The following is a 19562-nucleotide window of genomic DNA, read 5'->3' as shown; positions in this document are numbered from 1 at the left end:
AGGACAGATAATTTGTTAAAAAACAGAGTCCGATGACTTGCCCAGCTATGACGCAAGGGGATCAAATAATTTCTCTACAGAGCTCCGATTCTTATTATTCAAAACCCTTTGGTTAACCATCTTCGTCAACAGACTAGTACTACTTTAAACACTGGGTGCAGAGGGTATTTAATAAGCTCTCTCGAAATGCACTGCCAATTGCTTCTTAGAATGAAGCCCGCACCCCCGGAGCTAGCGGGCTAAAGATTTAGAAATAAAATACGACTCCATTCTAATGAACGCGGGGAATAAAGACCTGACTTGGTCAAAGGAGAAGCTTAGGGTGACCAGATGTCCCGATTTTATAGGGACAGTCCCGATTTTGGGGTCTTTTTCTTATATACGCGCCTGTTACCCCCCACGCCCTGTCCCGGTTTTTCACATTAGCTGCTATTGTTTAAGGGGGAAAGGGGAGGCGGAAGAACTTGCATTACAACTGAATTAAAGGCAGAAAAAATGGGGAACTGAATTTTTCCTTGGAGTCAGAGCTGTTTATTTCCCTCCCGCTCCCCTATCTCCAGTAACACCGTTAATCATACAATGAACGCCCAAGAAAAGAACTTTTTAACTAAAGCTAGGAAGCGTTGCCTAGGAGAGGCGCTATCCTTTAACCTGCTACTTTAAGAGCTGGAGAGTATTAAGGCTTCCCAATGGGGTCGGGGAAGCAGATCAGGAATCAGGAGAGGTCAGTGCACATGTATATTGCGTACCCATTTGCGTGTGTTCCCTTTTCCCTTCTCAGACAGCCGCACGTGGCAGGTTAATCTGCGAGCCAAGCAACAAATGACCGAAAGAAAATGTGGCTTTATCAAAGTCAGCGCAGAAGGGGGACCCTGCCTCCCCTGCACCAGCTTTCCACTCGGAAAGAGGCGTGAAATACACGCCATGGGGGGAGGCCCAGTAACTTATGACAGCCCCCTCCCGGGCACTAGTCGCTCAGAGAGGCTAGCGCCATGTTGCTTTTAAATGCACAATCTGCTGCTGGGATAGGGGCAGCAAACAATGCAAAACCCCTGCCGCTGGCCCCGGAGAGGAGGATGCTCCCCTCGTGTCCAGCCTGTAGGAAAGCTGAACTCTAGCTGGAGGATGGTTTGAGGTTGGGCTGGATTGCTTTAGGGGAGGCCTCTCAGACTTGCACGAATAGGAAGGGAGGGAGGGAGGAGTTAGACAGGCAGACCTGGGGAGGCTGAACGAAGAGGTTCTCCCAACGCCAGTGTGTGTGTCCAGAAGGAAAGGGAGACGTGAAAGTACCTTGGACAGAGCAAAAGCAGGCTCTAAAGCCTCCACGATGCCCAGAGCGCTTCTGAGCCCGCAAGAAGCGTTTTGAAGCCTGAAATATCCACCCTTCCTCCCCGTTTCCCTCTGCTCCTGACATTTGCGTTTGAAACTTCGACTTCAATCAGCTCGCTGGAACAGGTAAGGGGCGTTCAGCGCTCGCGGGCACTGATGCACTCAAGAGTTGTTCGCGCTCACGTCAGGGGTGCGTGTCAGAGGCTCTTTAGTTTGTGCCTTTTCCTACCTTTGCACCAGACAGATGTGCCCTTCTCACACCGGTGTGTGTGCGCGCGCGTTGGACTCATTTTGCAGCAGGCACTGTTCCGTAGAATGACACCCCGCGAACAAACCCAAGCTCCAGTCTCTGCAGGATGTCCGGGGAATCGGCTAATTTAGGCGAAAGGCGACTAAAACCAGACGAGGGGGAGGAGTGGGACTATTTACATCCGTTTTTACACGTTGTAGACGCCTCGGTTTATAATCAATTTAACACCGCGAGCGCAGAGCAACGGTTAGGGGAAGATTTGACTTTTATTGCTGTTATTAATTTGCTCTGCTGCTAACCATTTATTATGTTGGTGTAGTTGGCAAGTTCCATTAATCTCTGTCTATTCCAGCGCGTTAAATCATCTCCTCAAAGGGGCTGGCTGCAGGCAGCATCTTTACTGTCCCTTTAAATATTTATATAGGCTGCCTCCTCCCAGCCGAGCTCAAGCGCTCGGAAGATCGGGAAGATTGTCAAGGTGTCCGAACCAGGGCTGGGTCTATAACTCAGTGCTCCGCCCTTTCTGAGCGCTTCCTTGCGGACACCTGTGTCTTTGTGGGTGGGTTTGTATCAGACGAATCCGCCTCCAAGTGGTGCCAGCCAGGGGTGGCACCAGCGCACCAAGCCTGTGGCTGCGGCGGCAAGCTCCGGGGGGCGGCGTGCTGGTCGCCCTGGGGGCAGCAGTCAGGCAGGCACCTGCGGGAGGTCCGCTTCGGCGGCAGTTCCGCGGCGGGACCGGCAGATCACCCGCAGGCGCGCCGCCGAAGGCCGCCTCACTGCCCTGCTTGGGGCTGCAAAAACCACAGCGCAGCCCCTGGTGCCAGCCCCAGAGGTGGCTGCACTAACACCGCCGCGGGTGGGACCAGGGGCGGGTTCTGGACTCAAGTGGCAGAGCCAATCTCGATAGCAAACTCTTTCCCAAGGACTCGGGGCAGGCGGGAGTTTACCTGGCTTCCCCGCGCAGCAGACACTGGGCAGAGCCAGCAGCTTAGGCCAGTTACTTTCAGCACAGCTGGAGCGCAATAAGTTTTTATTCACTGCAGAAAGTCAAGGCGGGTGTTCCGCGCCTCGCCCCCCCAGCGCAAAGCCTAAAGTTAATCTGCTTTCCGCGGTTACCCATTGCTAGCCTGTAGCCTCCCTCGGGATCGCCTAGAAAGGAGGGGTGAGACCCGCGAAGGGATGGACGCAGAAGCGCAATGGATGGAAAGGGGATTAGCCAGGGGCAGGGCCAGAGAGGCTCCAGCGGAGATGGGAAGGGGCAGAGGAAGAAGGAAGCAGGATAATGCCGGCTGCGGGCAAAGCGAAAGCTAAAGGTAACCGCTGGCTTGGGAGAGCAGCGAGAGATCCGGGCTCCAGGGGCTCAGCGCCGCGCAGAGAGAGCGGACCGATCAGCGGGAGCGGCCCTCCGCCCTGTAACCCGGAGCGGTCACCCCATCCCTCTTCCAGTGCCCCCATGCGGGCGCCCGCCCCGCCCCCTTCCCGGGAGCCCAGCCCAGCACGCGGCCCTCTGCAGCAGCCCGAGGCACGGAGCTCTCCGCCCCTGCGCTGCCCAAGGGATTGAGGCCTTGGTGCGGAGACCTTCCACTGCCTCCTCTGCGCGCCTCCCCCCGGCCAATATTCCCTCTATCGCTCGCTCTCGCGCAGCTTGTCGGGATCCCACCCAATACTGCCAGAGAGGAAGGTTAGATGCTGGGTTCACACCAGTAGCTCTCATTCCGTCGAGGAAGGTATTCCACCCACGGGCTATAGCCCTCGAAGTCTTCTTTCCCCTGCCCAGCTGACTTCGCGGATCCTTGAGTTGTTCATCTGGCATACCCTGGGCCTGGCTGCGCAACGCTTGAGAGGCCTGGTTAGCTCCCAAGAAAACAGCGCCGAGAAATGCTGAGGGTCTCTCACAAAGTGCTGAGAGTCCTCAATCCCCACTGAGGTCATTGGGAGTTGAAGTGGATCAGGAACTTGTAGGAGGCACTTGACATATTGAGGGATCAGGCCCATTGCTCATTGAGACACACTGCAAAAGATCTACTGGGTCAACTTGATCTATCTCATAGCGAATCCAGGATTGCTGCCTGCCTTGTGTACTAGTTCTTGCAATGTAGCTATAAAGGTCTCAAGGGATGAAAGCTTAATGTCTTCACTCTTCAGTTTCTCCTAACATGCTGCCTAAATGTTCCCCTTCATAATTTCATCCCAGTACTTATATACCCTTCCACCACATGACATAGTTAAAGAAGTCTAATATGAAAAAGAAGAGCAAAAGATTTAATTGTGATTTCACACTAGTCATTATATATCAAGCAATGGCCATATGACTGGCTGAGACTTAAATTAGGCATTAAATAGCCCTGACTTTAGCTTTTTCAAACATTTAACAAGCCATAGTAATGCAAAGCTCAAAGTGCATACTCTTGATAACAAAGAGAATAAGCATGATTGGTTGTGAGCTGCTTGTGTAAAACTACCACTACAGTATAAATTGCAAGAAGTAATTTTAACTGATACCTAAATCCTATCTATTGACTCCAATAATGAGTTGCAAACAAACCCAAATAAGTGGATTAGATGAGTCAGTCTTTCTCTGTTATTTGCTAAAGAAGAGGTCAGTCTTCTCTGTTGTGGATTTTTGCTGCTGCTTTGAAGCACGATGAACAATCACTACATGATTCCTGCAAATGTCAGCATCCTGCTGAAAAAGATGGAGTTAACTGAAGGAACAGTGGGAGTGTACTTCAGCCACCCATAATCAAAGACATGAAAATTAATTTTTGGCCCAATAACTTTGACAATGTTCCTTTCAATCAGAGTGATTAACTATAAAGTCATCTTGCTTTTCACTGGGATTTTCCATCATTAGGGGCAACATTTGTCTCCCTTGTACAACATTTAAGTGAAGTAATGGGCTTAATCTGCAGCAAGAGAGTCTTAGTTTAAATATTAGAAATAACTAATATTTAAACTAAAACTCTCTTGCTGCAGATTAAGCCCATTACTTCTTGTCCTTCCTTCAGTGGACATGAAGAACAAACAATATATATCATGTACAAGGACTTGGAATAGTATGGGAAATCTGACACTGTAGTTGCTTTTGTTTTGTATCTTCCATGGATAGAGTCTCACTTGCAGTCACAAATGCTGTCAATCTAGCATCTCTCACAAATCCTGACTTCACTTAAATGTTGTACAAGGAAGACAAACATTGCCCCTAATGATGGCTTCCAAGGGAGGTTGTGGAATCCCCATCACTGGAGGTTTTTAAGAACAGGGTGGACAAACAACTGTCAGGGATGATTTACATTGATTTAGTACTGCCTCAGTGTAGGGGATTGGACTTGATGGCTGAGGTCCCTTCGAGCCCTACATTTCTATGATTCTATGATTTTATTCACCCCAGGGGCTTTGCCTTTGCTAAGTTTTTCCACAGACAAAGAACAAACATGTACTTTGAGATTGCATGACATTTATTTCAACTTAAAGGAAACAATAAGGAAAGAAGGAAAGTCTGCCTGCAAGAGCACCACGTGTGTGCGTCCTCAGCACAGGCTGTGGCAGTTTCAAAGACAAACTGGCTGCTCTGTCTTTGAACGTAGGTTTTTTATGAATGTAAAGGCAGTACACTGAGAACTAAGGCATCACAGTTTCACAGCTACATACGCCACAGACTTCAGTGAGCATTACAGAAAGTTTAAATTCTTTTGGTTTTTGAGTTTATGTTGTTCGCTTAATGGTTCATAAATACTTGGAGAGATTTTTGTAATACTATATAGAGAGCGGAGTGGTACTGTGGGTTAATGCAGCCTTTCACATCATAATATCTATGATAAAGCACATCACAGATCAAAAAGAGAGTTTGGTATGTTTCATTCCAGTGCCCTGTGGACATCCACCGGTGTTTTAAAACCCTTGGAAGCCCATTCGAGAGCTTGGAAGTTTTTGCTACCATCTAACCTAAATTTCCCTTGTATAGAGCTGTGTGAAGGAAATAACCCACAGTGCCTTCCACAGCATGCCCAGTAATTCACCCCTCACTTTCAAACACAAAAATTCTCCTACCAATTATTTTAAAACTCCATTGTAGCAATAATACCACTACCTTGCATTTGTATAGTCACAAGTATTTTATAAACATTGAAGGTTCTCGATCTACTTGATCAACATCTATTTATTTTACTTGTGGGGCTGGCATCAGTGTTTAGGCAGCTTTGCAAATGCTGGCTGGCAGAAGTCTAGGTATCCAAGGGACTTAGGTGCTTACAAGGTTTGGCAGCTGATGAGCAGCAGCTTTGCAAATGTCAGTGGCACCTGAATTGAGAGGAAGCATCTGGGCCTGTCTGCACACAAAAGTTGGACTACCTTAACTATACCACTATAGCTAAAGCAGCCCAATCAGCTGATGTGGATGCAGCTATACCAATATATCTGCTTATACTAGCATAGTTTATTCCTGAATGGGAAGGAGAACAAGCTATGCTGGTATAAGGCAGTGTCACAGGTAAAAGAAAGGATGGTCCAATGGTTAGGGCACTCACCCGGGGCTCAGGAGATTCAATTTCCCGCTCTGCCACAGACTTTCTCTGTAACCTTAGGCAAGTCATTTGACACTTCATTTCCTCACAGGTGTGTTGTGAGGAAAAAACACATTAAAAGAGTGTGAGGTGCTCTGATACCGTGGCAACAGGGGCCTTGGAAGTACCTTGGATAGAATATACTGGTATAACTGCATCCTCAGTATAACTATGTTAGCAAAAAGTCACACCCCTGACTGACATAGAAGCTGTCTGCAGACCAGGCCTTACTCTGAAATGGTGTGACATACTCTGAAGTAAATTAGACTAACAAAATAAAGCGCATCAAAACTGGCAAAAGAGAACCCATTACGTACATGGGATATTTCTATAGAAATGAATTTATAGAGAAATGCAACAAATTGAATGACAAAGTAATACTCAAAGGATTCGATTCAGTTTACTTTAGATATTGTAGTTCTGTTTCTCTTCAACTTTGCATTCTTAAGCTTCAGTGTATGTTTGCACAGGGAACACTATATATTGTGCACATTTTGGTAATAACTGTCACCTACTTGGCTTTAAATCTTTTCCATTTCCAGAACCGAGGTGTGCCGCTCTGTAAGTGCCCCCAAGTGGCTTCAATTTCTGGCCTCAGTAAAAGATATCAAAAGAAATGCAAGGATGCCTGTGCTAGAGAAACCCACACAGAAGGAGAAAGATGCATCCAGCAAAGATGTGACAGTAAGTGACTGGTTTTGGACAAAAATAAAACAGAGTTGGATTAAAGAAAGATGATTTTTAATTATTATCGATAGGAGCAGTGTTATCACTGAAACTTAGTGGTAAATACAAACACTATTCCTAACCTCGTTTCTTGATTTTTGGAAAACAATGATCACTTGCAACAGTGTAGTATCAAGACCTTAAACTAGTCTTAGCACTTTTCGTATTCACAATACAAACAATTTATCCTCACCAGGCCCCTGTGAGCATTACTAGGTAGTTATGTATTATTATCCATATTCTACAGATGGAGAAACAGAGACCAACAAAAAAAATAGAGCAGATTCTTTACAACAAAGTCTGAAATGGCCAATATTAATTTCTTACTAGTACAGGCCACCTATCAGTTTCTCACATACAACTCATCTGTGAGACAGCTGGGTAAAAATATTAAAGAGTTAATACATTGATTTAGGGAGCTTAGGCCAGAAATTCAGATGAGTATGCCCCAAATTAGTTAGCTAAGTCCATCACGCGTGAAACTTTTGGCCTTAGTAAAGACATGAAACTAACAGCAACGTTACTTGGACAAAACACGATGGAACCAGAGTATCTGACATCACCAGGACATAAAAATTTCCATGCCCATTACCACTGAACTGCTCAAATAAATTCCAGACGAGGTTGTATGCCTGTATTGTGCACCAAATGGACAAAAATCACAATGAGACCGCTTAATTACTTGTTCACTTATGATGTATATAGATGCATTACAGGCTAATCTGGCCCTTCAGCTTCATCAATTAATTCATCCCATCACATGTTTCCTGGGTAGCTAAGTAGTATCTCCATTTTACAGATGGGGAAATGGAGACAAAGTGGTGACTTTCCCTGCAGCATTGGGTGGCAGTGGTAGAGCTGGGATTTGAACTCAGAGTTCCATGTTCTCGGCTCAGAGCACAGCTCTCTCTCATGCACATATTTTCCCTGGTAAAGGAACAAACCTGTTAAAAATGAATTTCTAGTACATCAAATAGGGAAAAGCAATCTGAAGACTGCCTGTTTATGAAACAGAAGAAAGCCAAAACAAAAGAATGAATATCTATTATAAGAACTGATCCACACAAACATCCCATTGTATGAGAAATACTAATGGGTGGGTTTGGATGGCTTCACTAGGTGAAAATCAATTTCAGCACTCTGAGGACACCGTACACCTCTCTGGGAACTACACTTGTGATTTCTGATAGACTCAAAATCTTTCATATTTTTCCATCCTTCCATGGATCTCCGCTTTGTTTGCCCCCTCCACCATACTTCTCTGCTCTTTTTATTTGTCATGAAAGCTCATATTTGTTTGGCTGAATTCCAACCTATAAAACAAAGTGATAATGTCCAAAAGTAATGCATGAGAACACTAAGGAATGCTGTTTGAGAGCCACCTTTGGTTAATTATTGCATAGACAACTAACTGTGCTCTTCATCAGAGATCTTACACCCAACTTATCTTGGGTCAACATCATCACTGATCCAACTCCACCGAAGTGACGCAGTTACACCCACAATGTTCAAAACCACAACTGCTACGAGATACCACTAATGTAAAATATACACGGATCCCATTGGAATTCATTGACACTGCACATGGCATGCAGATTTACTAGAAAGATGTGTCAGACATAGACAGTAGATACTAAAGGAATCTCCCTAGGAGAATTAAAGGGGTTCAAAAGGGAAGTTTTTTAAGGTGGCTGAAACCTTTTCTAGAGAAATAGGCCATGTGGTCCTCCAATATTTCCCCTTTTAGTCACCCTCAAAGAAAAGCTCTGTGCATCTGTCCCTGACAATCAATCTGCACGTTGAGGGCAGCACCAACTAATTCCAAAGGAATCTCTGCATCTTTTCAGTTAAACTTGGTAAGATTCCAGTGCCATCAGGAAGGCTTCCCTTAAGGAGAACTTTAACTCTTCCTGGGAGATTTCTTTATGCATTGCCTTCATCTGGCTCATCTTTCTAATACAAAGAAGAAAAAATATTTTTATGCTATTTCTATAGCAGTTAGTGCAAAAAAAATGTGTGATAGAAATGACATTTGGCCAAAGCTAGGAGTATGGGCTTGGTCTCAGATAATAACATCTCAAACCCAAGATCCAATCCGAACCTATATATTCCTCTAAAATATTCACACCATCTGTTGTAACTCAACCAAAAACAAAGAAATACTACAAATACATACAATTATTTACTGTTCCATCTTTTTATGATTAGACACTGCCCAAGCTTCCGGTGCCTCCACTGCAACAGACCTTGCACATGTACCTACAATGCGTGAAACACTTGATTCCAGAGGAGCAATTTAGGAAGACCAAGGCCATAGTGGAACAATTTGGAGTTGCAGGAGGCCTAGGAGAATCTTTACAGCAAAAACTTCTAGATAAAAGGGAGAAGACTGGAAACTGGGTAAGCAAATGCACATTAGAAAAAGAATGGCTTGTGTGTGAGGCTGCTCATTTGTAAGTTATTTGTGATGTCCTACGTGATTTACACGAATAACCTTTATATCAGGTTGCTATAAATCAGGTCACCTTTTTGGATCAAGTCCAGGAGATTAGACTAGATTAAAATGTGCTGGTGCTTTGATTCATCTTCTATCCACAATCCCAGAAGGGTAAACTGGAATGTTTCTAAAATGATTAGCCACTAACATTGTTAAAAATGTAGATATTTGCAATGCCATCATTAGACTTCAGGGTCAACAACTCAGTAGGATGAATGAGGGCCGTTCACATCTCTCAGAGCCGTCATTTAAAGCTATTTGCACACACAGGCAGAGAGTGCTATATCCCTTTTGGAAGGCTCTCTGGGCAGCTGTGGGCACTAGACATTTTTTGTTTAAAAAAAAAAGTTTAAATTTTTCACAAATTGATGGGGCTACAAAAGGAATGTGGGCATGGTGTACTATTGGGTACCAATTCTGTCTGATCTCTGAGCAAATCAAATTATTCTGGGCTGTATACATGGGGAACATGGTTTTAAAGAAGACTATTATTTGCCTTTCTGTATAGTGTGTCAAAAGGTTTGCCTAAAATACCCTCTTTGCAGGAAAAAAAATTGTATGCTCCATGCTGAAGGCCTCAATCTTTAAATCATCTAGGTTTCTGCTCCCTAAAGCAGGAAAAGTTCAATATGTTATGGATAAATTGTGTTTGATCTTTGCAGACAGTTACAGGCCATCCATTCTGAAGCTGTCTCTACTGGCCAATCTGAAAAATGGCAGTAGTGACAGCATATTGGATAATGAATGAGTGACAGGAATTGTAACTAAATGGTATGTATTAAGGTTTATCCATATCATCTAGGAAGAGGGTGAAATCCTGGTCCCACTAAAGTCAATGGAAGTTTTGCCCTTGACTTCAGTGAGGCCAGAATTTTCCCCCAGCTTTAGTGATATGATCCACATGAACCTTTGAACAATTAAAGTGTTCCTGTATTCAGACCTAGATTGTAATGATGACACGACAGCTGGATTTTAAAAGCCGACACATTCCAAGTAAAAATTCTCTCCCTACTGTATAGACTACACGTAGATATAATCTGCAAGCTGCACTGAATGGTCAAATCTCCTTTTGTTATTCTGTTCCTAAAATAATAATTAATCTTCTTGGTTGGAGAAAAAATACATTTATTAAATAAAAAGGGTTTCTAATAACTATTTAAGGAGTGAGCTGATCATTCAAATAAGAAATGTGACCCACCTGAAGGGTACAAGAATTATAGATGAGCCACATACAAGGCTTTTCTGAAATATCACAACATCCAGGCTGGCTGGTAAAAGTAATAATTCAATTGTTAAGACAAACTAGAGTTATTTTAATTTGGAATTTAACTTCCCAGGAATAAAGCTTTGGCCTCTTCTCCTAAAGACTCCAGGGAATGTGGGGGAAGGAGTTATTTTCAGCATCTGTTCCAATAATGTTGAAAAAAATCTCAAAGGAAATCTTTTTCAGCAGATGCATAAATTTATAATTAGTTTTGCATAATTTCTCTGTTTATATTTACTGTACTCAAAGCGTGTCTGCTAAATTCAGACAGACAACTTGATTTTCCAAACAACTCTCTGTCTTTCAAAACATGGTGATCAGCAATAGCATGAAATAGTGGCTGGGGATATGAAAATGTCTTTGTTGTACTTTCAACTTCTGTACACAAATGCTTAGGAGGTCATTACTTGTGCTTGTATGGGCCAAGTACTGATAACAATCACACTCCAACATGCCAGCAGTTGATGTGCTTCTCTCCCCACCTCTCAATGGCATAATCCACCTACAAATTTGTTAAATTAAAAAACAAGCAAACACCCCATGCTTTGAAATTTTGACCTTCACATGGTCACGTGGACCTAAATTTTCAAATGACTGGTGTTTTAGATGACCCAGTTTTGGAGTTCCCCACTTCAAATAGTCCCAATGATCAAATAATGCCAAGTACCATCCCCCTCTTAAAATCAGTCCCTTTGAGGTTTCTCACATTAGGTATCCAAAAACTCAGGCACCGAGAATCACTAGTCACTTTTGAAAATTTAGGTCCTGTTGTTCGTTTTTAACTATATTGTCTGTCTTATTTGGGCCCTGATCTTGCAACCGATGGCATGTAAGTGGACTGCTGCACATGCATGAAGCCCCATTGACTATTATAGGGTTCTGTTCAGGCTCAGAATTCCACCCATCCACTATTATCTGCAGGATCAGGGCCTTAGATTATTAAGTTTGCTGGTGCTATGTATATCTCTACATACTGCACAGCAGTAAGTACACTGAAGGTGCTTGATAGATAATAAAAATAGCATCTAGGCAATATCAACCAACATTTGTAGCAACTCTCTGCATAAGGAAAGCCTACATTGGTTAAATTCTACCCATCCTTGAACATACAGTTGTTGTCATTAAGAAATAAACACTTACCATTGTTTATTTAAAAATAGTTGGCTGTGAACAAATATATAGGTAATAATACAATAAACTTGTTTATTTTTTTATGGTGCACACTGTAAATTACCATAGATTGAATGATAGGATAATGGATTTGTGGCTGATTTAGAGTGAGCCGAGACCGCTGAGCCCAGACTGAAAATGATTAATGGCCCCATTAATCAAAGCCCACATTTGACGCATTGTGCCACCAACCACCTACACACACACACACACACACACACACACACACACACACACACACACACACACACACACACACACACACAATTTTACTTGGTTGTAAGAGGTTTCCTCCCCTTCCCTTAGGTGTTTAACTACTGGTTGGATGACATGTACCTCAACAACCGGTTGGCTCTTCCAGTCAATTCCAGCCCTGCAATTATCTTTGCCCGTCAACATTTCAAGGATGTGAATGACCAGCTGAGGTAACGTATTAAAGACCACAGCTTTTGCCTCTGAAAAAAAACCTTTAAATATGCTGCTCTGGCAAACAGATAACCAGCTTGTTTAAACAAATGAGGGTGCCTGTCATTAAACCGCTCCCTACCGTACAGCTTCTAATTTCACTCATGCAGAAACCTTAAATTAAGAATTATACTTTAAATAGAAATTTTTGCCATCACATTTATCATTTTAGACAAAATATACTGGCGGAACTTTTAAAACTAGGGAGATTTGTGAAGCATCTTAAACTTCTCATCAGATACTTTCCCAAATCAGAGCTCTTTGCTGGGAAAAGAAATCCTGACTCCATGCATGTTGTTTAGAGTTGAACAGTCTCCAATATGCTACAGTTACAGCTCAGCAAGCTGTAGCAGAGCCCTACATGTCAGCCACCCTAATTTGAGGTCTTTGTGCCATGCGGGAAAAACATTTGTGCTCAGTTTAGCATCTTCTGGGGACTGATGAGTATGGAAAAATATAAGCCCAAAAGTTAGTATACTGCCCAATCTCCCACCATGTACCCCAAGGCTGCACGAGTGCTGGAAAGTGGGCACTAACTTTGCTCGTGTCAAAACAACCTGAAAGTGCAATGGAAACAACTGGGTTACCAAGAACTAGTATCGAGAAATCAACACCCTCCAACAATACAATAAAATCCATTCTAAAGCAACAGTCAGTGCTTTGTTGTCATTGATCAGGATAACAGATTAATGGAGAAGACTGCTGCAGAGCCCAAAGAAAAGAACTTGGAGATACAATATTAAAACATGAGCTAGAAGACAATCATTTCTGGGGCTCATTAAGAATTAGGCTATGTACAACCAGCAGAGCTGACTGACAGATAAGAAAACAGGGTTGGGGGGAGAAGGGTCCCTTTAACAGACAGTGTTTTCAAAAAGTACTTTATGTCAAAAAGTAATTGCATTACTCCTGATTATACCTGCTGCTGCACATATAACCAATGAATTCTGGAGCCCTGTTGCTTCTAAAATCACCAGCATCCAAAGAACATTTTTGGTGTTGACCATTTCCCTATATGGATATAAGGGTGGCTTAATTTATTTTAAAAAATGAAAACATAAAGAATAAACAAAGTTTATACAAGCCAAGTACACAATATACATCCCCAGATGCTATTCAAAAGTAAGCTTCCAGTTCTCAACCTTTGCCAAATCATTTCTCCCTTTTTAAACAGCAATACAAAGCAAATCTACTTTCAAATATTGCAGATTTCCTCTTTGCTTTTAGCACTTTGCAGCTGCACATTACTGAAAGAGTAAATTGCATATGAATTTATGCTGTTATAATTTAAAAAAACAGCCAGAACCTTGAAGCTGCTCTGTATTATATTAAAATTTTGCATAGACAGAGCACCATGTCTTTTTTTAAACCTACTCTAAACATTAGAATAAATGTGCTTCCTCTTGTTACTGAATAGATTCACTGTGCACATTCTTTTCTATGAAACTAAGTTTTGCATTTCTCTAATGCATATGACCCGTAACAAACAAACACTTTTAACATAGAGGATCCCATTCAGAAACATAGCAAATGGGCGGTCTGAGGAAATAATGTTCCTGCCCTGCAGCCGTTTATATACTTAAGCATTTATATTGCTGAGGCTCCTATCAAGGATGCAGCCCCCATCCTGTTCTGTAAACAACTACTTCCAAGTATCCTCTTGTGGTATCCAGTCTAATTTTGTTTAATTGTTAAATAAGGATTATCACTACATGACTGTAAACTCTGTGGGGCAGGGACTGTCATTTTGTTCTGTGTTTGTATAGCACCTAGTACAATGGGGTCCTGGTCCATGACTAGGCACTATGCTCATAAAAATACATAACACTAATTATATACACTAGTCAATTAATTCTTCCTCTGCATGTGTATGTTAAAATTAATCATAGGTTTTTTTCCCTTTCTTGCCAAGAGGCAGACTCTGTCATGCTGTAGAGCAGAGGTTCTCAAACTGTGGTCCGTGGACCACCAGTGGTCCGCAAACTCCATTCAGGTGGTCTGCGGATAGTTCTCTCTAAAGGTGCGTGCCTGGATGGCTGCACACGAGAGAATGAAGGGCCACCCACCTAATTAATGGAGCCATGCAGGCGTGGCTCCACTAATTAGGTGCCTGGACCCTGGAGAAAACACACATGTAAGGTGAGGAGGTGGCTTGGGGGGGAATAGAGGGTAAGCGGGAGGGGGCAGTGGGGTGAGAAGAGGGGGTGGGGGGAATTTGGGACATGCAGGGCTGCAGCGGCCAGAGAAACAGGCAACTTTCCCCAGCTCCAGGGCTGTGGTTGCCAGGGAGAGATGGCCCTCCTTCCCAGCCTCAGCTCTGTGGCTGCTGGGGTGGGGAAGAGACCCCCCTCCTTCTCAGCCCCAGCTCAGGGGTTGCCGCAGCGGGGGAGAGAGGGCACATCCATCACATTAGAAAGGTAAGACTACTGATATTAAAATATGAGAAGTGTGCTTTTATTTGTAGAACAAAATATTTTTTTGTAATATAGCGCTTTTATCCAAAGTGCATTACAATAGTTAGTTAACAGTACAAACAACATTTGGAAAGATCATTAAGTGGTCTGCCGAGACCTTCAGAAATTTTCAAGTGGTCTGCAGAAAAAAAGTTTGAGAACCACTAGTGTAGAGCATAATTGATCTTTATGGGCCTTCTCGGGCTCAGACTGAACTCCCAGAAATGGCACCATGTTGCTGCATGACAAAAGAGTGAGGTTATTTCTATTTTTTACTTACAGGTTTGCTGCTAATCTCATTTCAGGAGTGCTGGATTATAAATCTTTACTGGATGCGTAAGTATTTTGGAATAGAATCACTGACTGACTACAAATATAAAGAGCTCTGGTTAGGATTGCTTGGAGGTGTCCAAAAGCACGCTACATTAGGCCATAATTCATTGGACCACTCTAATGTTAGGAATTGAAATGGTTCAGGTATGGTAGCTTTAGCAACTCCATGGTAGCTCTGCATACTTCTCCTTTATTACTACAATATGAGGTGCCAGATGAGGATTCTTCAGAAGTCATGTCAGTCATCTGTCAGATACACAGTTCAATCTACAATACAACATAAAAATCTGACTAATGTGATTGTTTCAGACCTACCTAAGGAGTCCATCCTCTCCAACTGCAGATCAATGTGTGGCAGTGTCATAGCAAAAATAAGGAAGAGTCCTTGTGGCACATTAGAGACTAACAAATTTATTTGGGCATAAGCTTTTGTGGGCTATAACCCACTTCATCAGATGCATGGAGTGAAAAATACAGTAGGTAGGTATAAATATACAGCACATGAAAAGATGGGAGTTGTCTTACCAAGTGGAGGGTCAGTGGTGACGTGGCCTATTCAATCATGATGGATGTGGCCCATTCCCAACAGTTGACAAGAAGGGGTGACTGTCAGAGAGAAAATTACTTTTTGTAGGTTTCAGAGTAGCAGCTGTGTTAGTCTGTATCTGCAAAACAAAACAGGAGTACTTGTGGCACCTTATGCATCCTATGACGTGGGCTGTAGCCCACAAAAGCTTATGCTCAAATAAATTTGTTAGTCTCTAAGTTGCCACAAGTACTCCTGTTCTTTTTACTTTTTGTAGTGACCCAACCACTCACAGTCTTTATTCAGGTCTAATTTGATGGTGTCAAGTTTGCAAATTAATTCCAGTTCTGCAGTTTCTCACTGAAGTCTGTTTTTGAAGATTTTTTGTTGAAGAATGGCCATTTTAAAGCTGTTACTGGGTGTCTGGGAGATTGAAGTGCTTTCCTAGGTTTTGGAATGTTACAATTCTTGATGTCTGATTTGTATCCATTTATTCTTTTGCGTAGAGATGGTCCAGTATGGCCAATGTAAATGGCAGAGGGGCGTTGCTGGCACATGATGGCATATATCACATTGGTAGATGTGCAGGTGAATAAGTCCCTGATGGTGTGGCTGATGTGGTTACGTCCTATGATGGTGTCCCTTGAATAGATATGCGGACAGAGTTGGCACCGGGGTTTGTTGCAGGGATTGGTTCTTGGGTTAGTGTTTCTGTTGTGTGGTATGTCATAGCAAAGTTTGCCAACATCCCTGCGTATTACTTGAGAACCACCAGATTGGTAAACTCCCTCACAAGTATCTGTACAATTTCCATATTTCTGATATTTGCCTCTTCACCATGGTTAATTTGTTAATAGACATCCCCTACCCAATCCCAAAATAATAAACCCCACAAGCCTAATCATACCCAGGTTCTACTGCTGGTATTTAACCAAAAAAGTTGTAATCCATTTTTCCTGTTGTACATGGAAAATGTAAATGTAGGAAAATATCTCCAGCAGTCCTTGAGAACTGTACTATTAATAACAGTATTTTACGTATATAGCACCATTCATCGAAAAGAATTTCACAAACTACATTCCAGCAGTACCACTGAAATGCATCCACCCAAAGAGTGCAATGTGGCAGACGACCAATGCACAGTACACTGCACCATAACGGAGGAATGGAACATTTTCAATCATGGGATAATGAGAGCCCCCTTGTCACGCATCCTGACCAGTATTCATTTGAGCCAGGGAAAGGCAAAGTCGATATTTAGCCATCTGAGGTCTCACCTAGGGTGACCAAATAGAAAGTGTAAAAAATCGAGACAGGAGGTGGGGGAGGGGCAATAGGTGCTTATATAAGAAAAAGCCCCAAATATCGGGACTGTCCCTATAAAATTGTGACATCTGGTCACCCTAATCTCACCAGCTGTGAATTGACTATAAGAAAAGAAATTGGAAGGAGTTGTTGGATTTTTTTACTTCAAAAGTCTGAAACTATTCTTGGTTGCTCAGGAACATGTGCTTTTGTCTAAGATAAACTATAGAACTGTATGCCATATCTGCATATCTAAAAATGCAGATGTTGACATGTTATAAACTACTTTGTCACTACATCTTTACATGACAGCTTGATATGCATCTCTGAAGAGCTAGGAATACATATTGCTTAGCAAAGATGTAACATTTTATCTTTAATATTTTGACCTGGGTTCCTTGATCTAAAGAAGACTTGTCACAGGATTCTTAGACTCACTTTAATAGTTATTTACTCCCTTTTCTAGAAGTTCTACTGTTGTTGCTCACCTTTGGGTACCAACACTAATATTTCCTCATTATAACTATTAATATTCCAATATCCATTGTTGCCCTGTTACTGCCGTAGGATAGTCAATGTAATCCTAGCATCTTTTGAATCACTGCATAGGTAAACACAATAGTAAATGAATTTTCACGCGTGTATAGATTCCAATCATTTAAATACCTGCAGGTTTGAGGACCATAATGTACGTACATGTAATATGCAGGGGTACCCTTAGGGGGTAAGGTGGAAAGTTTAGACTGTCCCTCCCCCATGTTCCAATCACACAAACTCAGAGGGGTTCCCTGTCCGCACTCGCGGACCAGAATCTAAGGATCTCTCCCTACAGGGTACTCACATACAGGAGAGACTCACAAGAAAGACTACGACCCTCTTACACCTCCTTTCAGCAAAGAGCGTCGGCTAGTCTCTGGGAGATAAAGCCGCGTACTCTAATTGCTTCCAGGGAGACGATCAGATTGTCAGTAGCCCACACAGAAGGGAAAGGGGAGGGAAGATGGGTTCACACACTCCTAGACCCAGGCAGCTTCCTCGCCGGACTATGCCAAGCTGAGTCAGCCCACCGTGGGTCGGATCTCCTAAAGATCCACTAGTTACCGGGCTTGCGTTAGAGCAGTCCTGATCATTAGCTTCCGCTTCACAGGGTACTCTGGGCATCTTCCGATAACGATCAGTCACACTGGTGTACACACACACACACACCAAGGCCTCTTTTCCTCTATTTAACCCTTTTTTAAACCTATTTATCTCTTTTTTTTTTTTTTTTTTTTTAAACCAAGATGCATCGTTACCTGGTCCGGACCAATACTATGAGGCGGTATGACAACCCCTCTTGAGGCGGTAAAAACCCCTCAGCACCGGTGCATTCTAATGCATTTACCTATGCATTACTTTATGCATTACCTTATGCATTTACCTGTTGGCCAATTCAGCAGTTCCCAGTACTGCTATAAACTAACCTTATCAGGGCCTCTCCCCAATACCACTCTGCATTTGATCCTGCTGCACAGTCAATAAGTTCAGATGGCGTGAGCCCAGCAGAAACAGACGTCCCCCACAGACAGTCCTCCTCCGACACCCCAATAGAGATTTCAAAAGGTCTCTTACCTCTATTGTGGCGCCATGGGGTTCGAAGGGGAACGATCCGTAGTAGCCGTCTGTGTGTCCGTGGGCGTTGCCATCCCGGACGAGCCCCCAAATTGTCGAAGAAAAACTAAGTTCTCGCTTTTTGTTTGGGTGCAGCAAAATCAAAATACTTTATTAATTTCTCTAGTGAACACAAGAGGGAGAGAGTGTCAGGAACTGGGTTGCCCCTTGTCCCGGACGGATCTCTCTCAATTAGTAAGCAATTCATAACAATCATTTATACCTCTGTAACAGACAATGGTTAGTAATCTTGGAGACATTGAAGATAAACATTTGCATTTGTTTATACATAAGCCTATTCGCTATCTTATTTGTCTGCAATACTAGAACAGAAAACAAGACTGCAATTCACAAGGTCGTAATGACTCTTCACACAATTCTCTCTGTACCACATATCTTACAGCATGCAGGGTCACATCTTAGCTTAGCTAACATACATTAAGATCCCTTCAAACCTATATTAATTAATTCTTGGCCTCCACAGCACAAAACTAGTATGCAAAAGCAGTTCATAACTTTCCAAGGTACAGTAAAGCTTTGTTATCTGGCATCTGGGGGAATGATGGTGCCGGTTAGTCAAAAATTCTGGTTACCTAAGAGCTATACTTACCAATGGAATACCAGTTTTCAAAGACATAGAATACAATAAAATGAATAAAATATAAAATAGTATAAAGGTACTGTACTTACCAATCTAGTAGTAGTACTGGAGTTGGTTGGTTGATTTCTTGAAGCACTCAGGTGTATACAGGTAAAGTTTTCTATACTGTAGGTTATCTTATGACACTACATATCACTATGGACAGCTCATGGCGGACACCCAGATCACTAAAAATACATTTAACACTAAAACTATACTGAACATAATTTGATCTTTGATGATTCAGAAGGCACTTCAGGATCTTGCAGTGCCTTGGCATCATCATTATCAACATCAATTATCCTTGTAGATGTAGAAGGTGTAGGAGATTGGGCTGAATGTGTAATGACCCTATGACATACCCTGGAAGCTGGTGTTTTGAATAAATCCCT

The 19562-nt window shown here is 42.8% G+C and overlaps 1 protein-coding gene across 1 annotated transcript in view; it reads left to right on the top strand.

The window, feature by feature from the left end:
- The first annotated feature begins 1378 nt into the window (after positions 1–1378).
- The window catches only part of CHAT (choline O-acetyltransferase), a 54590-nt gene continuing 36406 nt past the window's right edge, over positions 1379–19562 (top strand). Inside the window, exons 1-5 of the mRNA XM_039481992.1 lie at positions 1379–1455; positions 6684–6825; positions 9076–9267; positions 12105–12223; positions 14999–15052. Of these exons, the coding sequence (XP_039337926.1) occupies positions 6766–6825; positions 9076–9267; positions 12105–12223; positions 14999–15052 (425 nt within the window). The 5' untranslated portion in view covers positions 1379–1455; positions 6684–6765. The remainder of the gene's footprint in view (positions 1456–6683; positions 6826–9075; positions 9268–12104; positions 12224–14998; positions 15053–19562) is intronic.

The sequence above is a fragment of the Mauremys reevesii genome, linkage group 7, assembly GCF_016161935.1.
Source record: "Mauremys reevesii isolate NIE-2019 linkage group 7, ASM1616193v1, whole genome shotgun sequence".
In the NCBI taxonomy this organism is placed as follows: Eukaryota; Metazoa; Chordata; order Testudines; family Geoemydidae; genus Mauremys; species Mauremys reevesii.
Note: the sequence above shows the minus strand (reverse complement) of the source record. Positions and strands in the feature narration are given on the sequence as shown.